Source organism: Sturnus vulgaris, chromosome 3 (assembly GCF_052056855.1).
Source record: "Sturnus vulgaris isolate bStuVul1 chromosome 3, bStuVul1.hap1, whole genome shotgun sequence".
NCBI classification, from domain to species: domain Eukaryota; kingdom Metazoa; phylum Chordata; class Aves; order Passeriformes; family Sturnidae; genus Sturnus; species Sturnus vulgaris.
Genome location: NC_142245.1, coordinates 81,546,270 through 81,567,976, shown reverse-complemented (window position 1 = coordinate 81,567,976; position 21,707 = coordinate 81,546,270). Strand labels below are relative to the sequence as shown.

Genomic DNA, 21,707 nt, shown 5'->3' with positions numbered 1-21,707 from the left:
AATTATTTTTAGTGTCATTTAGGCTGGTCTGTAAACTGCTGTGGCTGTGGATGTAGAACTTGCTAATTTCTGCCTATCTTCCTGGGAAAACAGTAATTTCTTACATCTTCACAGCATGGATTGCAAGGGCTTACATGGAGTCCTTTTATTGTGTTTGGGAATTGGTATTTTCACTCTATTCCATAACTGTCAGTGAATTATTTTGTACAACTATACAGAATGCTTCTGTCTCTTTTGGTTTTTGTTTTTGGTGTGGAGAGGTTGTTCTGTTTTAGTTTGTTTAGTGTGAACTGTTTATCTTTTTTGTGATTTTCATAGCTTTTACTTAAAGTTTTCATTATTGTGGCAGATACTGGATAGATAAGAAGTTGTTGCAAAACTTCTTAAGTTTTATGATGTAAACTAAGTCTGGAAGTATGCCATAGTGTCAGTGGTTTTAACAGTTTTTAGTTTTTGTCTTACTTTGGTTAAGGGTAAATATACCTACTGTTAATTTCCTATAATCACATATTCTAAGAGCAAGCAAATGAAAATCTTTGTCCTCTTGTCTTTGCTTATAATCTAGTAATTTAGTTTAAGCCCTTATAGTGAAGTAATTTTGATGATTTATTTGGTGTAATTGTCCTGATTGCTGTGCTTTGTTCACTCCTACAAATGGTTACGAGCTTCCTTTTCTTTGGGTGAAGCTGTTTTTATACACGTGTTCAAATCATATCATTACGTTTATTGTTGTTCACAGCCTTGCTGGAAGAACTCTTTGCCTGGATCTGCCTCAATGAAGAGAGAAACAGAATAATTCTTACTTTACTCCATTTTTACCATTAAATATCCTGAGCTGGGCTTTAGTGATCATTGTGGGACCCTCCCAGCTCAGGATATTCTATGATATTCTGCATATTATTACTAGTCATTACAGAACATTTGGGCAGTAAGCACGGCCTATTTGTCCAATTTGTTCCAGAGCTAAATTTTGCATGTTAGTGAAGAACTCCATGTACATGTCTAGCTAGAAAAATCTTCTGTTTCTTTCTAGTATGGCAATAATGGAATGAATATAAGTTGACTTAGAGACGGTTTAAATTTTAAAACTAAGGCAAGATGAAGATAAGAGGGAATCCTTTCATGGTACTAAATTGCTCACAGACACCTGTTGTTGGCATCTACTGCTTTTAAGATTAAAAAATAGTACTTAAACACATAATCAAAGAAGTTAATTTCATTATATCTTATATCGTTTAGGATACTGTGTGATGTTTTCCTGTTCTTATCAGAAGTTGTTACATTCTGACAGATCTAACTTATGATTTGGTCCACAGAAAGTAAGAATGGAAGCTCATGCCAAGTTTGCTGTGCTATGGCATCTCACACGAGATCTTCATATCAACAAATCTTCTTCCTTTGGCCGCACCTTTGACAGGTTGGTGATTGCAAGTCTGATTCAGTTGAATCAAAATCTTTGATGGTATTATACTGGCAACATAGGACGTTTAAAAATTGAAGAGCTACAAAGTAGCTGTGAGAGGAAAGAAGAAGTACAAGAAATTAATTTCTGGACAAGAATTTGTGTTAGACAAAATTGTTTTCACAGTGATGATTATGTAAGCTGTAAATTTTTCCTGGAAGCTATAAAGAGCTTGGGGAAGGAATGATCTCAATATTCGTTGACCATCACTGTGGTGTATATTGAGCTTAATATCTGAGTTCTTGCTGTGTTTTGATAAAAACAGAAGCAGGAGAGAGAAATCAACCCAGAATTGAATTAAATGGAGTAGGAAATAACAGTAAAACTAAAAAAAATTTAAAACCCAATTGCAAACAAGTGCTAAAATGAGTTCTCTTGTTTAATCTGTCTTTTGTGTAAGAGATCATTTATGGCAAGCAGCAGAGCATTTCTATTTTGTGTTCTGGTATTGGACTGTCTCTTCTTAGAAAAGACTGAAGATCTGAACTCAGAACTACTGTTGTCTTCCTAAGCCAGCACAAATGTTGTAGAAAAGTGTTTATTTAGATTTTGTATTGCATACAGAATTATTAGCTATAAGGAATAGAGTAAAAATGTTATTTCTTTGTCTTATGCTGTCACTCACTGCAAAAATTATGATAAGTTCTGTGTGTACAGCTAAAAACTTATGAACATGTACTACTGGAATGTAAAACAGTAGGTAAAATTCAGAAACCAATATATATGTTGTTTTTCCATGAATCTGAAAAGGGTTCTCAAGGCTAAAACTGGTAAAAGAAGAAAATAACAGTGGTAGGAACTGCTGAATTGTCAAGTATATTTCTCCTCTCTGTTCTTGAAGACAGGATCTTTGAATGTTTTCATTTCCATATATCCTTGTGAATTGTCTTTTAAAGTTGTATATTTTTAATGGCATACCACTTAAAAGGCAACAAAGGTTTGTTATGCTAACAGCTGTACAAATACTTGATCTTGCTACTATTAGAGCAAGTGTTATAATTTACTTTGTTACTAACTCTTCCTACCTGCTCCTTCATTAGACAAGACTAAAATATAAAGATCAGGTTCAAGGTTTTGATTCCAAATAAAGTACTGCTTTGTATGGAGAAGACACTGGAGTACGTATCAACTTGAAGTTTGTTATATATTAGATTAAAATGGGATTACTCTGTGAGTAGTGTACAATATCCACTATTATTCTTAACATTCTAGGTCTTTGTTTATCATGCTGGACAGCCTCAATAGCTTGGATGGTTCTACTTGGTCAGTGGGACAAGCCTGGTTAAATCAAGTGCTTCAAAGACATGATATTGCAAGGGTTCTTGAACCTTTGCTCCTACTGCTTCTCCATCCAAAAACTCAGCGAGTTTCTGTTCAGCGAGTGCAGGCTGAATGTTACTGGACTAAATCTCCCAATCACCCTGAAGAAGAAAGTGAAAAGCAGTTCATGCAGAGGTTCAGCTGTGCTGATGGTATGTACACAAGGAGACTGTAGGAAGTTCATTAATTTCTTTGCTCACTGGTTACGTGAAATGTGAAAAACATAGTAGGAATTTTTGAGAGTAACTGAAAAAAGTGTTGGAATAGCTATGGCTTATATTTGCATTTGTATAGTTTCTTCCTAATTCAAGTTTGTGTGTCCCAAGTACTGCTTAAAGTTTTGTTACTTTTTATGTTAAAATCATGTGCAAGTATTTTAACACAGAGCATTTTGTTACATCTTAGTGAGTCTTGGTAGAACATAAGAATATGGCTTGAAGCTTAACCAAGAAATTTAAGATTTTTATGAATGATTTGGAGCTGACTGAAAACATACCAATAAGTTTTGGAGGTGTTTGCATGTATTTTGTAATTTTAGTTCAGAATTTACTTACTCTGTTTTTTGTGAAAACAAAAGCAGATGAGACTGCATAATGTTTCAGGGAGATTTGCGTTGTTTTGCTAAGGTGTACTGCTAAAATAATTTTGCTTTGTTTTTGTGAACATGTCATTGGCTTATTAACATATTTTTTCCTTCTGTGAGATGGAAAGACACTATTTACCATGCCTTCGTAATTTGAAGTCTCAATAGTAGTTCAAATTCTAAATTTTAATTCTGAATTCTTATTCTGAAGAATAAAATCTTATATGTATACATTTCTTTGTCTTTTTCTTCAAGCATTCTCCCACATGCCTGTAAGCCAAGGACAACTTATTATACCTAAAGAAGTCAATGAGAAACAACTTGGTGTGGATGAAATAGAGAACTTCAGCCTTACTGTCAACCCTCTGAGTGACAGGCTTTCCTTGTTAAGTACCAGCAGTGAGACCATACCAATGGTTGTGTCTGATTTTGACCTTCCTGATCATCAGGCTGAAATACTGCAGAGTTCTGACTCTGGCTGTTCTCAGTCATCTACTGGAGACAACATCAGTTATGAAGCGGAAACAGAAAGCCTGAGTGCTCAAGATAGCTCTCAGACTCTGAAAGAAGACTCACCTGATGAAATTGTGCAACAAGTGGTTACAGATCTTATATGCAAAGTTGTAAGTGGTCTCGGAGAAGAAGTTGAACCAGTTAAAGATAGTCTGCACTCTGAGGATGCTTCATGTAAATTCAGCTCTTTGGATAACTCTGTAGATGTTACAAAAAGTGATGATCAAAATATTCAAAGCAGCCAGAGTAGTTTACTTAGTAATGACAGCTCACAGTTACTATCAGCCTCAACTGAGACTGGACTTGAGAGCTTAGGAGATGAAATGTCAAGAAATAATTCTTCACCTTGTATTGCAGAAAGCCAGCAATCCTTCTCTGATCTCACTCTTTCTTCCGCTGAATCAAAGTCTAGAAAACGTAGCCATGGTAGTATTCAGTTCAGTTTTAAAGGAAAGCAACCAGAAAAATTGTCAGAAAAAGAAACAATTGTTAAAGAGGCTGGTAAGCAACCAGGTGCAAAACCTAAGGTAAAGATAGCCAAAAAGAAAGATGAAGAGAAGAAGAAAGCACAAACAGAAAAGCTTAAACAAACAAATGTCTTCTTTAGTGATGGTCTTGACTTAGAAAATTGGTACAGTTGTGGAGAAGGAGAAATTTCAGAAATAGAAAGTGATGTTGGATCCCCAGGGATGCGAAAGTCTCCTAACTTTAATATCCATCCACTGTATCAACATGTGCTGCTTTATCTCCAGTTGTATGACTCTTCAAGGACATTGTATGCTTTTTCTGCAATTAAGGCAATTCTGAAAACAAATCCTTCAGCTTTTGTAAGTGCCATCTCCACTACCAGTGTCAACAATGCATATACTCCTCAGCTTTCATTGCTCCAAAATCTTCTAGCCAGGCATCGAATATCTGTTATGGGAAAGGATTTTTATAGCCACATTCCCGTTGATTCTAACCATAACTTCCGGAGCTCTATGTACATAGAAATTCTTATCTCCTTGTGTTTGTACTACATGCGGAGCCATTATCCAACTCATGTTAAAGTAACTTCACAAGATCTCATAGGAAACCGCAACATGCAAATGATGAGTATAGAAATTCTGACACTTCTCTTTGCTGAGTTGGCAAAAGTGATAGAAAGCTCGGCCAAGGGCTTTCCTAGTTTTATTTCAGACATGTTGTCTAAGTGCAAGGTTCAGAAAGTGATTCTGCATTGTCTGCTGTCGTCTATCTTCAGTGCCCAGAAATGGCATAGTGAAAAGACAGCTGGAAAAAACATAGTGGCTGTAGAAGAAGGGTTCTCTGAAGACAGCCTTATAAATTTTTCTGAGGATGAATTTGACAATGGTAGTACTCTGCAGTCACAACTTTTGAAAGTACTTCAGCGGCTGATTGTTCTGGAACACAGAGTAATGACTGTGCCTGAGGAAAATGAAACGGTGTTTGACTTTGCCATAACCGACCTGGAGCACATTGGTCCCCAGCAGCCAATGACTTCTCTGCAGTATTTACATTCCCAGCCAATAACCTGCCAAGGCATGTTTCTCTGTGCAGTGATACGAGCTTTGCACCAGCACTGTGCCTGTAAAATGCATCCCCAGTGGATTGGCCTTATCACTTCTACCTTGCCTTACATGGGAAAAGTTCTTCAAAGGGTGGTTGTTTCAGTGACTCTTCAGCTCTGCAGGAACTTGGATAATTTAATTCAGCAGTATAAATATGAAACGGGATTATCTGATAATAGGTATGTGTATGTAAAGGTATAATATTTTTAACTACATTTTATTGTGTTGAATTACTTTACTGTCAGATTAACTCATGTTTTTAAAAATTGCTCTTCTTTTAGGCCTCTCTGGATGGCATCAGTCACTCCCCCAGATATGATTCTCACTTTATTAGAAGGGATCACAACAATAATTCATTATTGCCTCCTGGATCCATCTACGCAGTATCACCAGGTAAGCTTACCTGGGTGTCTGAGAGGTTCCTGTGCAGCAAATATCAAATCAAGGGCTGTGATTATATTAGCAGTTATGAAGATCTGAGTGACAAAAATAACAAATATGTTGTCTTAGCTATAAATATGGGGGATTTATTGACAATACACATATTTCAAACAGAAAAACAAGTTTCTTTGGATGATACTTGTAAGAGAATACAAGAGAATACTCTTATATTTGCTTATTTCGGTTGTTTGGTTTCTGTTACCCGGAAATAACAAAAGTATGAATTCGTTAACTTTAAGACCTTTAAAATGCCACTTTTTAGAGTTGTCTGTGTTGTGTTCATCTTGTGATATGTATATTCATAATATTTCTTTTTAGTCAAGCACTATTTTTAGATCTGATATTCTGAGCATAGTATCTGTTAAGAATTCGGTCCAGATTCCATAACAAACTTTTTCCATATTTTCTCAGTAATCATGTTTTTGTGCTTTTTCCCCATTCTTACACTCCTTTGCTTTCCATTCATTTAAAAGTGACTGAAAAGTGGGTTTTATTTATGTAAATAAATAATTTTGCCTAGAGTATTACCTAGACTTAAAATTCTGAAAAAATTGTTTTGCAAAGGTATAGGCAGAGGATACAAAATCAATTTCTGTAGACATGAGGCCTCATGTTCAGAGTACATTTGATATTGGACAACACAATCAAAAGTTTTTCTATTATTTTAAAAGTCTCAAAGCTGTACATATGGTAGGAATTAATAAAAAAATTCTGAAAAATAGTTACGGTTGAAAGCTCCCATGTTAGGTAAGTCTAAATTTGTTCTATTTTAAATATGCTGTTTATGTGATATTTAATACTCCTCTTTTCTCCACAAGCTTTTGGTTAATGTAGATCAGAAGCATTTGGTTGAAGCACGCAATGGGATCCTCTCTATCTTGCATATGATCATGTCTTCTGTGACTTTACTGTGGAGCATCCTGCACCTTGCAGATTCTTCAGAGAAAACTACTGCTGCTGCTGCTGCATCCATTACCACTATTAATCTTGGGTCAACTAAGGTCAGAACATCAGGGATAATATCATTTAAGTTGTTCATTAATACCTTTGTCAAAATAATTTCAATTCCTTTCCTTTAAATCTAAGTTTAATTTTTATACCTTTGTCCTCATCTACTCACTCACCACAAAAACCAGGCTTTTATACATTGAGTACTGAATATGCTTTTAAGCTGAAATATATCAGTTCAATTGAATGTGTCACCTTTGCTTTCTGCAGAGAAAGTGTTTTGAACACAATGCTGAGATGCTTATCTAAAGGGGTATGTGTTTTGCTTTTGTATTTCAGAATTTGAGGCAACAGATTCTGGAACTTTTGGGTCCAATTTCAATGAATCATGGTGTTCACTTCATGGCTGCTATTGCATTTGTATGGAATGAAAGGAGACAAAACAAAAATACTTCAAGGACAAAGGTAGGTTTATATTACAGTGGTCACTTCAAATAGTGCTAATAGTTTCAAGTGATTTAGTGTTGAGAAGAAGATAATTCAGACATTCCAATGAAAAATATGCAATGAAGTATGGACCATATTTGTATTTCTAATTAGCAACTGTACTGTCAGGGAGGTGCCACTTTAGAATGGGATAATCTTCCTGAATTATTCAGGGGAAGAGTAGGTGATACCAAGTCTCTAGATGAACTGTTAGTTTATTAAATTTCAGTCCCATGAGGACAGCTGCCTTAGCTTTGGCATAGCCATTGTGGTGATAATCTGTGACATACATCTGGTTCTTTTAGGTTATTCCTGCAGCAGGTGAAGAACAACTTCTGCTGGTTGATCTGGTTCGCTCCATCAGTGTTATGAGAACAGAGACTGTCATACAGACAGTGAAAGAAGTTCTGAAGCAACCTCCAGCCATAGCAAAGGACAAGGTATGGAAACTGTAGAGATCCTATTGATTTATATGATGTCCCCTTGAAGAAGCTTAGAACACTGATGATATGGGTACTTCATTGACAAAGCTGAGCAGCACAATGTGAAAATTTTCACTATATCTAAGAGATAAATGAAGAGAAGCATAACTTTACAGAGGAATGTCTGAAAGGACATTTTTAATATCCAATTAAATTAAGCTATATGTTTAGACATTGCAGTGACATTATAGCATTGTCAGTTTTACTGTGGTGAGTGGAAAAAAAAGCCTCTTCTTTCTGACAACACAGATTTCATCTCTTTCTAGAAACATCTTTCACTGGAAGTCTGCATGTTGCAGTTTTTCTATGCTTATACTCAAAGGTAAGAAAAGAGGCTAAATTTTATTTCTGTCATCAGGAAGCAGATGATCAACTTGAATATTTTACATATTTTTGTCATAGGATGATTAATAGTCTGTGCAATATAAATAGTGAAGAAAGGATGGGTTTGATCTGTAGGGTCATTAAAAAAAGGTGGTTTATTTTGACAGTTCCATAGTATTGCATCACCTTTCTTCCCCCACCTAAAAATCCTGCAGGTAATCTGCTCCCTGCCTAAAGAAAGCTGATCTTAATTGTGCTGTAACTCATTCATGCCACTCCAGCTTTGTAATGAAAAGCATATCTTTTGAGAATGCCCTTCTTCTGCCTTCATCTATTTTGTAAAGACCTAGTGACCTAGTATTAAAAGAATCTATAAGGGTGTTGGTTCTCAATATCTGACAGCAGAGTTTTGAGGTGGAAAGAAATTGGGGGACTACCTGAGGGATATCATGTTCTCATCGTTGACATAGCTGCTCTCTCTCCCTTAGGATTCCAGTGACCAGCTTAGTAGACAGCTGGGCAGCACTGCTGCTGCTCTTAAAAGATTCCATACAGGTTGGTCTTCCAGCCCCAGGACAGTTCCTCATACTTGGGTAAGTGCTCCTGATATTTGCAATTTTCAAATATGCTCAAATGTAGGTGTGTGAAATTATTCTGAAGTGTTAGTGTTCTTAAATCTCTATCTCTTACTTTTGACTGGTTGTTATTGCCTGAGTTCTGTAGGCCTTATCAAATTAGTTTCTTCTCTGAGGAATGACTGCATATATTAAATATTATTTTATAGTACAATATAAGCCACGACCTTACCTTAGTGATTATTTCAGTGATTTGGGGTCTTTAAATAACCAATATAAATTTCTGATTTTTCCTATAAAATAACAACAGTTACTATTTCTTGGGTATTTGAAGCCCACTTGAGTGGGCTGAATTCTCAGCATGGAAACAGTTTGTGGACTGTTAGAAATATAATTTTGAATATGATTTTCTGTATAATGCTTCAAGGACCATTTTCTTCAATATTTTGAGTTTATCTTCCCTAGTAAACTGTCTCTAAAGGCACTTTTGTATATAATCAAGTAAAACATGCTCTTGGTAAACTCTTATGATCAAAATTAACTTAAGGAGCTTGAAAATGTGTTTCTTGGAATATTGATAAGTAGCAATCCCTGAGGGTTTAGTGAATAAATATTGTGCAAATGTCTTCAGATTTGTTTTAACCCTGAAAACTGCTGAATAATGTATTATGAGAAGAAAATCCATATTTAACTTCTATATTTTTTCAGTGTTCTTAATGAATTCATAATGAAAAACCCAAGTCTGGAGAATAAGAAAGATCAAAGAGATCTACAGGTAAGAAATTTGTTGTATGTGTCTTTTGAAAATATTGAACAATATATCATAGAATCATAGAATGGGCTGGGTTGGAAAGGGCCCTAAAGATCATCCAGTTCCCAGCACAGGAAAGATATTAATCTCTTGGAGCAAGTCCAGAGGAGGATCGCCAAGTTGATTAGGGTGATGGAGCACGTCTCAAGAGAAAAGACTGCAAGAATATGACTTGTTCAGCCTAGAAAAAGGAAGGCTTCCAGTATCTGGAGGAAGCCACAAGAAAGACAGAGCAACTGTTCACAAGAGCATGCAGTGACAGGACAAGGGGGAATGGCTTCAAAGAGAGAGTAGATTTAGATTAGATATTAAGAAAAAATCTGTTCTGTGAAGGTGGTGAGGCACAGGAACTGCTTACCCAGAGAAGTTGTGTATGTCCTATCACTAGAATTGTTTAAGGCCACTTGGATGAGGTTGTGAACAACCTGCTTTAGTGTAGGGTGTCCACGTCCACGGCAGTGGGGTTGGAACCAGATGCTTGAATGTACTAGAAATATTTGACATCAGTTCTGTTGTATGAAATTACTCTTTAATATCTTCTCCTTGTACTTACAATTTGTTGAAAAAGCTCTCATTTGCTGTGAGTCAGTGATACTATAGAAATTATTTGAAAGCAGTTCTATATGTGGTTATATGGATTTTCTATGTGTTAGGACAGTGAATACAGCTCTTCTGCACAAAGTTCTTAAAATGCTTGGGGTTTATTTTCTACCAGGATGTAACACACAAGATAGTGGATGCCATTGGGGCAATTGCTGGCTCTTCCTTGGAACAGACCACTTGGCTAAGACGAAACTTAGAGGTTAAGCCTTCCCCCAAGATTATGGTTGATGGAAACAACTTAGAATCAGATGTTGAAGGTAGGTTTGTTTTCATCTTTATTTAAAGCAAAACATTAATTTTCATGCTAAAATTAATGAAGAGAACAGCTTAGCTGTATTTCAATGTAAGTAAAATTCTTCAGTATTGTTCCAGCACTAGTGTGTCTGACAAAGCTTATACATCTTCAAAATAGATGTTTTTAAAATGTGCTGTAAGGTAAATAATGGCCTGAGAAAGCTAACTTTGGATATTTTTTATTACTATCTTCATTTAGATATGCTATCTCCAGCAATGGAAACTTCAAATATAACTCCATCTGTTTATAGCGTCCATGCATTGACCTTGCTTTCTGAGGTAAATATTTCCTTGGAGATAATGAATAGTGTCTTATGATAAACTTCTATATTGTGAAAAGCTTTGGACTAGAATCTTGGAGGAGATTTAATGGGAAATACTGATGTGAATGGATTCATGGTCTTGTCACATAAAAGTATAAAAAAAAATTGTTACTAACCCATTGAGATGGATGAGGTGTAGTATAGCAAACTTGTTTGATTGTAAACTTTGTGTGTTTGTCTTTGTGGTACATCTTACTTACTGCTGATAATTGCAGTCAGTCTTTGAATTTTTTCTTTATTTGCAGTTTATTCTCTAGAATGCTTTTACCAGGAGCTTGTGCTTCTGTGCTTTTACCTTAATGTGTTATAAAAATGATGGAATCCTTATACTCTGGATTTTGCATGGTACCTGAAATATGATCACTTCTATCATAAATTTAAATGTTTAGTAAAGAATATTACACCAAAAAATATGCTGAATGGTAGGTAAGAAGCAATTTAAAACATACCTTCCTTCTTGTTTTATAGGTTTTGGCTCATCTCCTGGACATGGTTTTCTACAGTGATGAAAAAGAGAGAGTTATTCCTTTGCTTGTAAATATTATGCACTACGTTGTGCCCTACCTCCGTAATCACAGGTATCTTTAGCTCATTGAATTGATGTAGATGTCTACAGCCAGTAGAAATTTCGGTGGTGGCACTTAAGTTGAAACAGGCATGATAAAGATTAGATGTCTATCAAACTTTCTGTAGAGCAACAATTCAAATTTGGTTTATGTTGACTTTTTCTTTGTTTAGTGCTCACAATGCATCCAGCTATCGAGCTTGTGTCCAGTTATTAAGCAGTCTTAGTGGATATCAATATACAAGGAGAGCATGGAAAAAGGAAGCCTTTGACCTCTTTATGGATTCCAGTTTCTTCCAGATGGATGCTTCATGTGTTAACCAGTAAGACTTGATTCTTCCTTATATCAATGGCCCTTACAAATTTTATGCATTCCATTAACATATGGGCCAAAATTTCCCAATAGATCTTTACTGAGAGAAATAGAGATTTTCTGTGGCTTAGGTTACCATGTGAAATATGAAACTTATATAAGGTATATTTCGATATGCAAATTGTATTTTTAAAAATAATGATCTTAAAATTTAAAAAAAACTTCTGTGAGGAAAACACGGTTAGTATTTTGTAGAAACAAATGATTTGCATAAAGATCGTTTGGTTTTAATCCACCTGCCATGGGCAGGGACGCCTTCCACTACACCTGGTTGCTCAGAGTCCCATCCAATCTGGTCTTGAACACTTCCAGGGATGGGGCATCCACAGCTTCACCAGGCAACCTGTGCCAGGGCATTACAACCCTCACAATAAAGAGTTTCTTCCTAGTGTCTAAATCTGCCCTCTTTAAAAAGTGGGATTACTTTACTTTAAAAGTAATTTCCTCTTGTCCTATCACTCCATCAGCTTGCAAGAAGTCGCTCTTCAGCTTTCTGGAGGCTCCTTAGGTAGTGGAAAGCTGCTACAAGATCTCCCTGAAGCCTTCTCTTTACCAGTCTGAACAACCCCAACTCTGAGCCTGTCTTCATAGGAGAGATGCCTCAGCCCTCTGATCATCTTTGTGGCCCTCCCATGGACTCTTTCAAATGAGTCCACATTCTTCTCATGCTGGGATGCAATACTCCAAGTGGGATCTTACCAGACTAGAGTAGCGAGGCAGAATCATCTCCCTTGCTCTCTTGGCCATGCTTCTGGTGCAGTCCTGGATGCAGTTGGCCTTCTGGGCTGTGAGCACACATTGGCAAATAAAATTCAGTTTTTCATCTTCATCACCCATCAGCCTCAAGTCCTTTTCCTCAAAGATGCTCTCAGTATTCATTTTGTGCCCAGCTGGTATTTGTGCTTGGAATTGCTCTGACCATTCTGCAGGACCTTGCACTGGCCTCTTCATGAGACTCTAACGGGCTCACTTGTTAGAACTGTCGGGGTCCCTCTGAATGGCATCCCTTATTTTCTTGGAGAAGGGGGTTCAAGAAACACAGTTTCAGATCAAATAATACCAAGTAAATGGTACCGTATGAAGCAGACAGCTTGGATTGGAAGCCTTAGCCTAAACTTAAAGAGTAGAAAAAGTTTTGCAAATGTTCCTGAAGATTCTTGCTTTTCTGATTTGTGTACGATTTTCCTCTTTTAGTTGGAGAGCTATTATGGATAATTTGATGACACATGACAAAACCACATTCAGAGATTTGATGAGTAAGTATTGATATAGTAGTGATTTCTCTCCAGTATAAACATTAAATAAATGAAAAACAAGTATCTTAAAGAAAACACTTGTTCAACATTTATTTCAATTTGATTTATTCCGTGTTTTTCATGTTTTCTTTGACTATTTGTTTCTGGAGATCCATAAATTACCGAAAGTGAGAGAATTTGATACCATCCTGGCACACAGTGAATTTTGCCTATATGGCAAAGCTGATTAAGCAGAGTGGGTGGGGGTGGTTTTTGATTGGTTTGGGCTTGAAGATCTGACACTAACTGCTTAAAAAATTGATTCTGCACGTTTGAATTTTCTGACCATCAATACATGCAAATTTTATTTTTAAAAATGGCTAAACTTTCCTAAAAGCCCCTAAACCCAGCCACTATTGTGTATACTTGCAGGTTTTCTTTCAAATTTTATTTTGAATTTCTGGTTACAGATTCAAATTGCAAACTATACATCATCTTTACATCTGCTTTCAAACCCCATTATTGCAAAGAAAGAGTTATTTGTGCCTTGAAGTGATGCAGGAGGGAAATTTGTAAGCTTTTGGCTGTACTTTGCGTTTTCTCTTCCAGCACGAGTGGCTGTGGCCCAGAGCAGCTCCCTCAATCTGTTTGCTAACCGAGATGTGGAGCTGGAGCAGCGTGCCATGCTCCTCAAGAGACTCGCCTTCGCCATCTTTAGCAGTGAGATAGACCAGTACCAGAAATACCTGCCAGACATACAAGGTCAGTAAATACCTTCCAGTTAACTGTAGAATGCTTGTATGACAGAGTAACAGCAGGTTAATTTTTTATCCTGCACTTTCAGTGTGTGGCTCTGTTTCCTTAGCTGAAGCAAAGGTTCTGCAGATGTTGGGTAAAATGTTTTCAGTCTTAAATAACTACAAGTTATGCAGATTTTGTAGTTGCCAGTTGACTTTAATCCAGATAATTTCACTGATGTGTTGCTTTATCCCTTGATCAATATCCTTGGATATCTACACAGAACATCTGAGGTACAAAAGCCTGTTAATTAGGGACAAATAGGAAAATTGCCCTTGACATTTTGAATTCTTGACTTCTTCTATCTATCCTGTTTATCACTGAAGTTTATTTCTTACAATGACCCTTTACGTTAAGTGACTAGAAATGGGAACTGCTTGGATATTTTTTTAATATGATGCTAATAGTTACAGCAGTAGCTTTTAGATGTATTGTCTTTTCATGCCACTAAAGGGACACTTTGGTCTGTTCTTGTACATGGAAAACCAATTGCATCAAAATTTTTGTTTCATTTTTTCTGGGATCTATTTTTTGTGAAATTATTTGGTTTGTTGTTTGGTTTTTTTGTTTCTTTTTCTTTAATTTCCATTCAAGTCAGTAGCTAGATTACTATGTTCATGGAATCAGGTGATTTTACTGGTCTAAAATTCAACATGCATGTGTGTTGGTTTGACTGAAAAATTTCTTTGTGTATGCATCTGTATATATGTGTATATACATGTGTGTGTATAATTGAATGCCTAGAAGTGATCATAATTCAATAGAACTCTATCATCCGTTTGTAATTTCTCAAGTACTATGATGATAAAATGTTTTAATAGCAATAATACATCAAAGTTGTCCAGGCTGTTTTTGTATCGTTTCGAATCTTTAACTCCTCCTGTTATAATAGGTGAAACTCTGCATAAGATAAGCAAAGTTCCAAGATGCACTATTGCATTTATGTAGAGAATTTAACCATAATAAGCAACTGCACTGTTTAGAGGTTTCTCTCTTTTTTTCCTTCTTTGGTGGAGTGGTTATTTCTTTATGTTGACAGAATAAAACTGGTAAAATACTGGAACAGTAAAGTGGCAGATACTTAAAATTGAAAGTAAATGAGGGAAGGAGAAAGTTCTCATTGGAATTGTTCTGAACTGAGGGACCCTTCTTGGCTTTTGTTTCAGAAAGGCTGGTAGAAAGTCTCCGGTTGCCACAGGTGCCCACCCTTCATTCCCAAGTGTTCCTGTTTTTCAGAGTATTGCTTTTAAGAATGTCTCCACAGCACCTTACCTCACTTTGGCCAACCATGATCACTGAACTGGTGAGTTGCAGGTGTCATTCATTATTTGGAAGACTGGTGCACATCTGAGACACAACCTCATTCCTCCTCAAGATTTTTAAGAAATTCTCCTCTAGAGATTGTACAAATAATAAAATGTGCAATGGCCACAAATTGAAAGCTGACTTATTTTCGTAGTCCTGATGTCTGTTTTTTGTGATGAAATTGAGTATCTGTTGGCTTACACTGTTTTAGCTGTCTCCTGAATTAAATTTGCATTTGCCCTTATTGTTCTCTACTGAATCCTACTTCAATTTCTGCTTATGTGTGTGTACCCTCTCCATCATTCCTACTCCTGCTCATCTTTTTCACTGTTCCCTGTTTCTACTTTCCTGGTCATTCTTCCAGCAATAGGGATGAAAATCCATGTATAGGAGTCAGAATTCTTGTTTTATTGGCAGTTAATGGTCATTCAGGTCACATTGTGGCTAAATTTTATGACTAGATTTATACAAGGCTTGGCTCAGATTTCTTCTTTCTCATTTTACTCTTCATAACAAAACAGTAAAAGTACCTGTTTCCAGAGCTTCTACCTGCAGAGTCTCCTGTGTTGGTTCTTTGACACACTCTTTTGGGTTTCAGCTTTGGCAGTGGGAATGGAGGAGAGTGGTTGGTGCATGCTGTGATCCATTCAGCCCATTATTCAAGGAGTTCCCAAGGGACAGAATGACTGAGGGAACAAACCAGAATCATGGCTGTGATGATTTTCTTTTTTTTTTTTTCAATCTGCCGGTGCCTAGCCTAGTCCTTGAATAACCAGGGATCCAAGCAATAGAAGGAGAAAAGCTATATAAAATATTATGAAGTGTGTTGTTTTAGCAATAAATGTATTTAATTTTAAGTCTGCCAATAGTATTAATATTAGAAAATCCATTCTACTTAATGTAGTCTTCTGATTTCTGTGCTGTCCTCTGGCCTTTACACAAGTTACCACAGTCTTGGAACTACTTTCAGTTAGCAGGACTGTGGTGCTTCTGGGAATTCACACCTGAGCCTGACTGCTCCATTAAATGATTCTTTATTCTCATTTCGTTTAGATATTGTTCTCTTTCTAGACAGTGGAGGGGATTAGCTTTGAGAGCTTTCCTGGCTATAAAAGAAACCGTTCCTTGTGGCTTTTGTGTTATTCAGGTTATATATAAGGGATGAAAGAGCTTTAGGGTGCCAGTGTCCACTCATACAGGAGTGGGAATAAAGCTCCAATCTATTTGTCTAAGGCTTATTAGTCGTCAGGCTTTCCTATAGTGTTTTCCCAAGTCACAGTCCATTAAAAATGGTATTAAAATGTAGGATTTAATCTTCAGGTGCAAGTATTTTTACTGATGGAACAGGAGCTCACTGCTGATGAAGACATTTCCAGGTAAATGTATGAACTTCTTGCTTGTTTAACCTTATAAAAATCCCTTGGGATGCTAATGAGGAGTTGAGTCATTCTTTAAAATAATTTGTCTTGGAGTTGTTGAGCTCAAATGAGGACGAGTAAAGGGTAGTTCTAACTGCAGTACCAGGGACAGACTGTTCAGGACAAAACTAAAGAAGTCCTGCTGTCAGATTGCTCATAAATCACTAAGGGAAATTATACAAGTGTCTGAGTTCTTACAGTGTCTGCTTGACTAAAATCCACTGGTGCTGCAATTAAATTATGCATGGCATGGCACGACTTACACCTTTCCTGTGTCATACACCTATTCTAAATAAGACTGTTGCATCTTTTTTTTGGTCTAAATAAAAGTGTAGTTTCATCTCATATTAGCAAAGTGAGGTAGATAATTTTTCTTGTTTTGTTATCTATTTTTGTCTCATCTATTTTCTGTACAGTGTGATCCAGTTTCAGTCAATGCTAGCAGCAGAGGTAGATTTCTCAAATGAGCCAGAGATATTTGCCCAAGTTTTGCTCACTTTTTTTCTAGGTTCTCTTTTTTTTTTTTTTTTTTTTGGAGAGTTTTTCCCTCAAAGAAACATCAACATGACTGACAATTTTTAACTTCTTCATAATTTGCATACTTGGGACTAGATACAGTACAACACATTCATTATATATTGACAGAACTGCACTCATGGCACAGACTTGTGTTATGATTTGATTTATGAATTCAGGATTATGCTAATAAATAAAGACTTGTGTGTTTGTAAAGGTGAGTAAGAAAAATAATGTTTTCATTGTGGCAGAAGGTTGTTATGACTCACCTCCCTGCTATAATATATTTTAGAACTTCTGGCCCATCTGTTGCTGGTTTGGAGACAACTTACACAGGTGGCAATGGTTTTTCCACATCCTACAACAGCCAGAGGTGGTTGAATCTGTATTTGTCTGCTTGCAAATTTCTGGATTTGGCTCTAGCTTTACCCTCTGAAAACCTGCCTCAATTTCAGATGTGAGTAGAAAACATGGTCACTTACGTTTTTGGATGCTTTTCTCTGCCTCTTGGTAAAATTCTATTGTGCAAAAGAGTCTTTGGTTTTCTGTTTCCCTTCTTTCGTTGGACTTCAGTCACGGCAGCCCATAGTTCATTCCCTCACAGAGTCTGAGTGGCCCCCAGGGAAAATGATGCTGCATATCAAATTAGTTCAAGCTGGTTTGATTTAGCCTGTGGCAAGAAATTTGTCACACTTCAAAGATCATCAGTAGTAGTGATTTATTCAAGTATTTTATTTTTAAAGTACTTAATTGCAGTAATGCCTAAGAAAAAATACATCCACCCAGTCTCAGTGAGTAATATATGAGATCTGCATGTCATCTCAGCATGACTTGCTTAAATTACTCTTGTGCAGTCTGTCTGGAAGATGTGGCAACAAACCTTAGAAAGGGGATCGCACAGGTTTTTTTGGTCAGTAGTGGGCACATGTACAAACTGCTTCCTCAATGCCCCTGCAATTCTATTCCATTGGAAGAAATGAATGCAAAACAACTGGCATTTGCTGGAGATCCTGGGAATGAGAGGCCACAAAGGACAAAAGAAAGTATCATGCCTCTTCCTTTACACTGCACACTGGTGACTGTGTGAGGGCAACTTCCCTGGCACAGCTCTCTACACACCCCTAATTATCCTGGTAGGCTTAGAGGCTAGAAGGATTTGTGCATGCTGTGTCACGCTGTGCCCTGTAGCATTTCTAAATCTAATGTTGAAGGTTTTTTTCATTTCTTTTTTCTTGTGAGGGTTGACTTGGGTTTCTTTTCTCCTCCCTTCTTCTCTCATATTTCACCAGATTTCCTCACATTCATATTTTGATTGCTCAGAAAAGCCTGCATGTTCAGTATGGATAATGTGTGCTTGTGTTCTCTCATGTCAGGTATCGTTGGGCTTTTATTCCAGAAGCATCAGATGATTCAGGCTTGGAAGTACGAAGACAAGGAACACACCAGAGGGAATTCAAACCCTATGTGGTGCGTCTGGCGAAGCTGCTGCGAAAAAAAGCAAAGGTATATTGCTTTTTTCTTTTGCTTTTCACTGAAAACTTTCATGTACAGTAACTCACAGCAGTGTTTGGGTTTGGATATTTTAATTTTTTTTAACAATGAAGAATGGAAAGGATTTTTTCTGGTGTAGGAGATTCGAACTGGAGGAATCTCAAGCCAGCATCAGGCAAAAACCGCATGTAAGTACAGAAAACAAAGAAACAAAGAGAAAATGAAAGGCCCAAACCAAACAAAAAAGCCCCCAAATTAATCAAACAGAAAACAGAAAAATTCATAACTTGCTATCGTCAAGATGGTTATGATCACTGACTTTGGATTTCTAAATTAAAATATTATTTAATTAAAAAGTAAAATGTGCTCCATTATCTAATATATTTTAATATAAAATCACTTTTCGATAGCCAGTCATATATGTAGATACTAGTCTGAGTACTACTTTTTGAAGTAGAAAACCAATTTTGTTAATAACAATCAAATATTTAAAAATCTGTTGCATTCCTAAACATGACAGAACAAGGAATGTTGAGAGTGAGCAGAGCCTGGGACTGGGCAGAGATCAGTAGAAACAGTTGTGGGGAAATCTTGGCTGCACAATTTGTAGAGTGGGAGCAGAATTAGGGTTGTCATTATGTTGATGCATGGGATGTATTAAACCCCAAGTTTGTGGGGTTGGAGGCCTGATCTGCTGATGAAGCCAATGGAAGCTGGCCAAGCCCTGTCCCAGGGAGGTCCCTTCTGCTGCCACAAAGTAAGAACATTGCTGTCAGATATTTTGCTGCTCATTCTATGAGGACTGAGCCCTCTTGGACAAGCATTTCACTGGGAAATGTTGATGGGTGAGCCAGAGAAGCAGGGAAAGCCATATGGCAGAAAGTTTTGAAGTTTTATTCTCAGGTTCCTCTCTGTTTAGATGTCTTTGTCAGGGCTGTAACACTGGCAGCTTGCTGTAGCTACTGCCTTTACAGTCTCTAATATCTTCTGTGATTCAAGGAACTACTGCTGAGATACAAGTGGCTACATTAAATTTAGGGATAACCTGGTTGCAGGCATATCTGAACTATTGAAGCAAGGCTCACAATTATGGGGTAAAACTAGTATCGAAGCATATCTGTATTTTACATTTTGTAATTTTTGAGCCATGAAGATGAGACTAAATTTCTCTTCTTGCATGTATAAAGGAGTAATGAGTTTTAACTGCCTGCTCCTCAGGCATAGCCTGTAACCCTGGTGTTCAATTTAGTATCTGTTAGAAAGTTTTCACACTCCAAGTAATCTCTGTGCATGAATTTATACATCGTGTGTGATTTTTTAAATATACATGCTGCTGGTAAGTACTGTATGCTGAGATAGATGCCTGAAGTCAGGACTCCCACAGTATGCTTCAAGGATTCAGAAAACTTCCTGGAATTTCTGGAACCCCTTAGTCATGGCAGCAGTTGCACACTGAACCATAGGTAGGTGTATGATGATGAGATAAGCATGAGATAATGAATATTGACTTCAGCCATTTCTTCTTTATGCAGAGGAGAATACTATTACATATAGCTGTGTGGTTTTCTTAGAAAATAAGTGAGAGAAATGGAGTGGATCCTTATTTTCCTTCAGAGCACTCTGACTCGTGTTTAGATTCATGTAGTATGGTATTGCTTAAGCTCTGTTATCTGAGGGAAACATGCTGGAAAACCTCCTTTGGCAGTGCTGCAAATAAGCAGAGGCACAAACTGGCAGTGCTGTTTTGTCTAGTAGTGTTTTGGCCATACTAGCTCGAGTCTGCCAATGCTGGATCATGGACTTGTCGGGGTGGGTGATTTTTGTAGCTGAAGCACAGCACCCAACCAAGCAACTGCACGGCCTTCACGGCAGAGTATTCTTTTCATATATGAAATGCAGTCTGAAAGTTCTCCTCTTTCCTTCCACAGGACAAACAGGAGGACTTTAAGACGGTGGTTTTGGAGGGAATGGAGATGGCCAAGCATCAGGTGAGGGTGGCCTTTGATGCTTGAGTTGTGAAACAAGCTTGCCATAATAATACCATCACCTCAAGGCCCTGGGCACTATTTAGAATTCAGTAAGAACTAAAAGAGATCAGATTTGTTACAGAACAAAGCTGAGAGAGTTTTGAGGTATAAAAACCCTTATTTTTATAGATAACTTTTATTTTTAAGAAAGGAAAAGTTGTAAAGTTGGTTTCATGTACAAAATAGATTACAAAAAGCTGATGTTAGTTCTAAGAATTATTAGGATTGCAAATCATTATAAAATTAAACTGCAGGTGCAAAACACACAATCCCTGATTGGTCTCCATCTAATTAACTGTTGTTTTAAGCATCTGTGGAATTAGTGGTGTTTGCTTAGCCAATATTGCCATGAGGAAATGGCTTGGACAGGTTGTATTTCATTGCTCAGAGCTTGAATTTGCACATGCACCCCATTTGGTTGGCTGCTGTGTGACACTGATGCTGCATACTGGGGGCACATCCTGCTCACCACTGGGTAATGCTAAACATGGTACAAAAACAGTATGGAAGAAACTTCTCTGTAAATACAATGAGTTTTTTAAGGAGAAACCCTTAAAATTAGTAGCTTCATTTAAAGGAAGCATCAACTCCTTTTGTGTTGGAAATTTAGTCTTCCCTTTGCTGTGATTCCATGTGAGCCTTTCTTTTCAGAAGACTTAGAAAGCTAAAATAGTGATCTCCTGTGGCAGGGAGCCATGCCACCAGATACATTCATACTGAATTTAAACCTAATTGGGGTTTGCAAAATAGGTGCTCTGTAGGTTTCTCAATTGCAGATCAGTTGCTTCAATTAAGAGCAAAACCTGTATTTGTGTAAGTATCATGTCTTGAAAAAAATCTATTTGTTCAAAGGCCGTGCAATCCGTGATCCTTACCTTATGCTCTGCTCCCACTGCTGTCCTTGCCCCGTCATTCTTCTTTCATTTCCAAGTGGACCCCCTGCCTCAGCCACAGGCGCTCGCAGGGCAGTGGGACAGAGGTGGGATGGGGTGGATCCACAGGTGGCTCTTCTTGATAAGGCCTTTGTGTTGCTTTTCTCCTTCCTTTTATAACAAAATCCAGTACTGCTGGGATTCTACTTCATGGTAGAAGCTCTCTGTCCTGGTTTGTCAGTCAAGGTGTTTCTAGTGATGATTGTACCTTACTGTATAGATTTGAGTATGGTAAAGGAAATAGGGAAGAACCTGGATGCCGGTGCTTGGGTATTTCAGTATGCAGATATTTAAGGCAGCCCTAAGCAGGG

The 21,707-nt window shown here is 37.2% G+C and overlaps 1 protein-coding gene across 8 annotated transcripts in view; it reads left to right on the top strand.

Annotated features, from left to right (window-relative positions):
• DOP1A (DOP1 leucine zipper like protein A) overlaps positions 1 to 21,707 on the top strand; it is a 60,884-nt gene that overhangs the window by 36,417 nt on the left and 2,760 nt on the right. For 4 of the 8 annotated variants that reach the window (XM_088162091.1, XM_014877790.2, XM_088162089.1 and 1 more), the window contains 21 exons: positions 1,317 to 1,417; positions 2,675 to 2,934; positions 3,621 to 5,628; positions 5,731 to 5,842; positions 6,709 to 6,891; positions 7,178 to 7,303; positions 7,630 to 7,764; positions 8,073 to 8,128; positions 8,619 to 8,723; positions 9,414 to 9,480; positions 10,232 to 10,376; positions 10,613 to 10,692; positions 11,205 to 11,314; positions 11,475 to 11,624; positions 12,869 to 12,930; positions 13,519 to 13,671; positions 14,874 to 15,010; positions 16,333 to 16,388; positions 17,239 to 17,403; positions 18,320 to 18,449; positions 20,366 to 20,425. In XM_088162091.1, coding sequence (XP_088018217.1) covers positions 1,317 to 1,417; positions 2,675 to 2,934; positions 3,621 to 5,628; positions 5,731 to 5,842; positions 6,709 to 6,891; positions 7,178 to 7,303; positions 7,630 to 7,764; positions 8,073 to 8,128; positions 8,619 to 8,723; positions 9,414 to 9,480; positions 10,232 to 10,376; positions 10,613 to 10,692; positions 11,205 to 11,314; positions 11,475 to 11,624; positions 12,869 to 12,930; positions 13,519 to 13,671; positions 14,874 to 15,010; positions 16,333 to 16,388; positions 17,239 to 17,403; positions 18,320 to 18,449; positions 20,366 to 20,425 — 4,401 coding nt within the window. Of the gene's footprint in view, positions 1 to 1,316; positions 1,418 to 2,674; positions 2,935 to 3,620; positions 5,629 to 5,730; positions 5,843 to 6,708; positions 6,892 to 7,177; positions 7,304 to 7,629; positions 7,765 to 8,072; positions 8,129 to 8,618; positions 8,724 to 9,413; positions 9,481 to 10,231; positions 10,377 to 10,612; positions 10,693 to 11,204; positions 11,315 to 11,474; positions 11,625 to 12,868; positions 12,931 to 13,518; positions 13,672 to 14,873; positions 15,011 to 16,332; positions 16,389 to 17,238; positions 17,404 to 18,319; positions 18,450 to 20,365; positions 20,426 to 21,707 lie in introns of those variants that run through there. The other 4 variants (XM_088162094.1, XM_088162095.1, XM_088162092.1 and 1 more) reach the window with 2 other exon arrangements.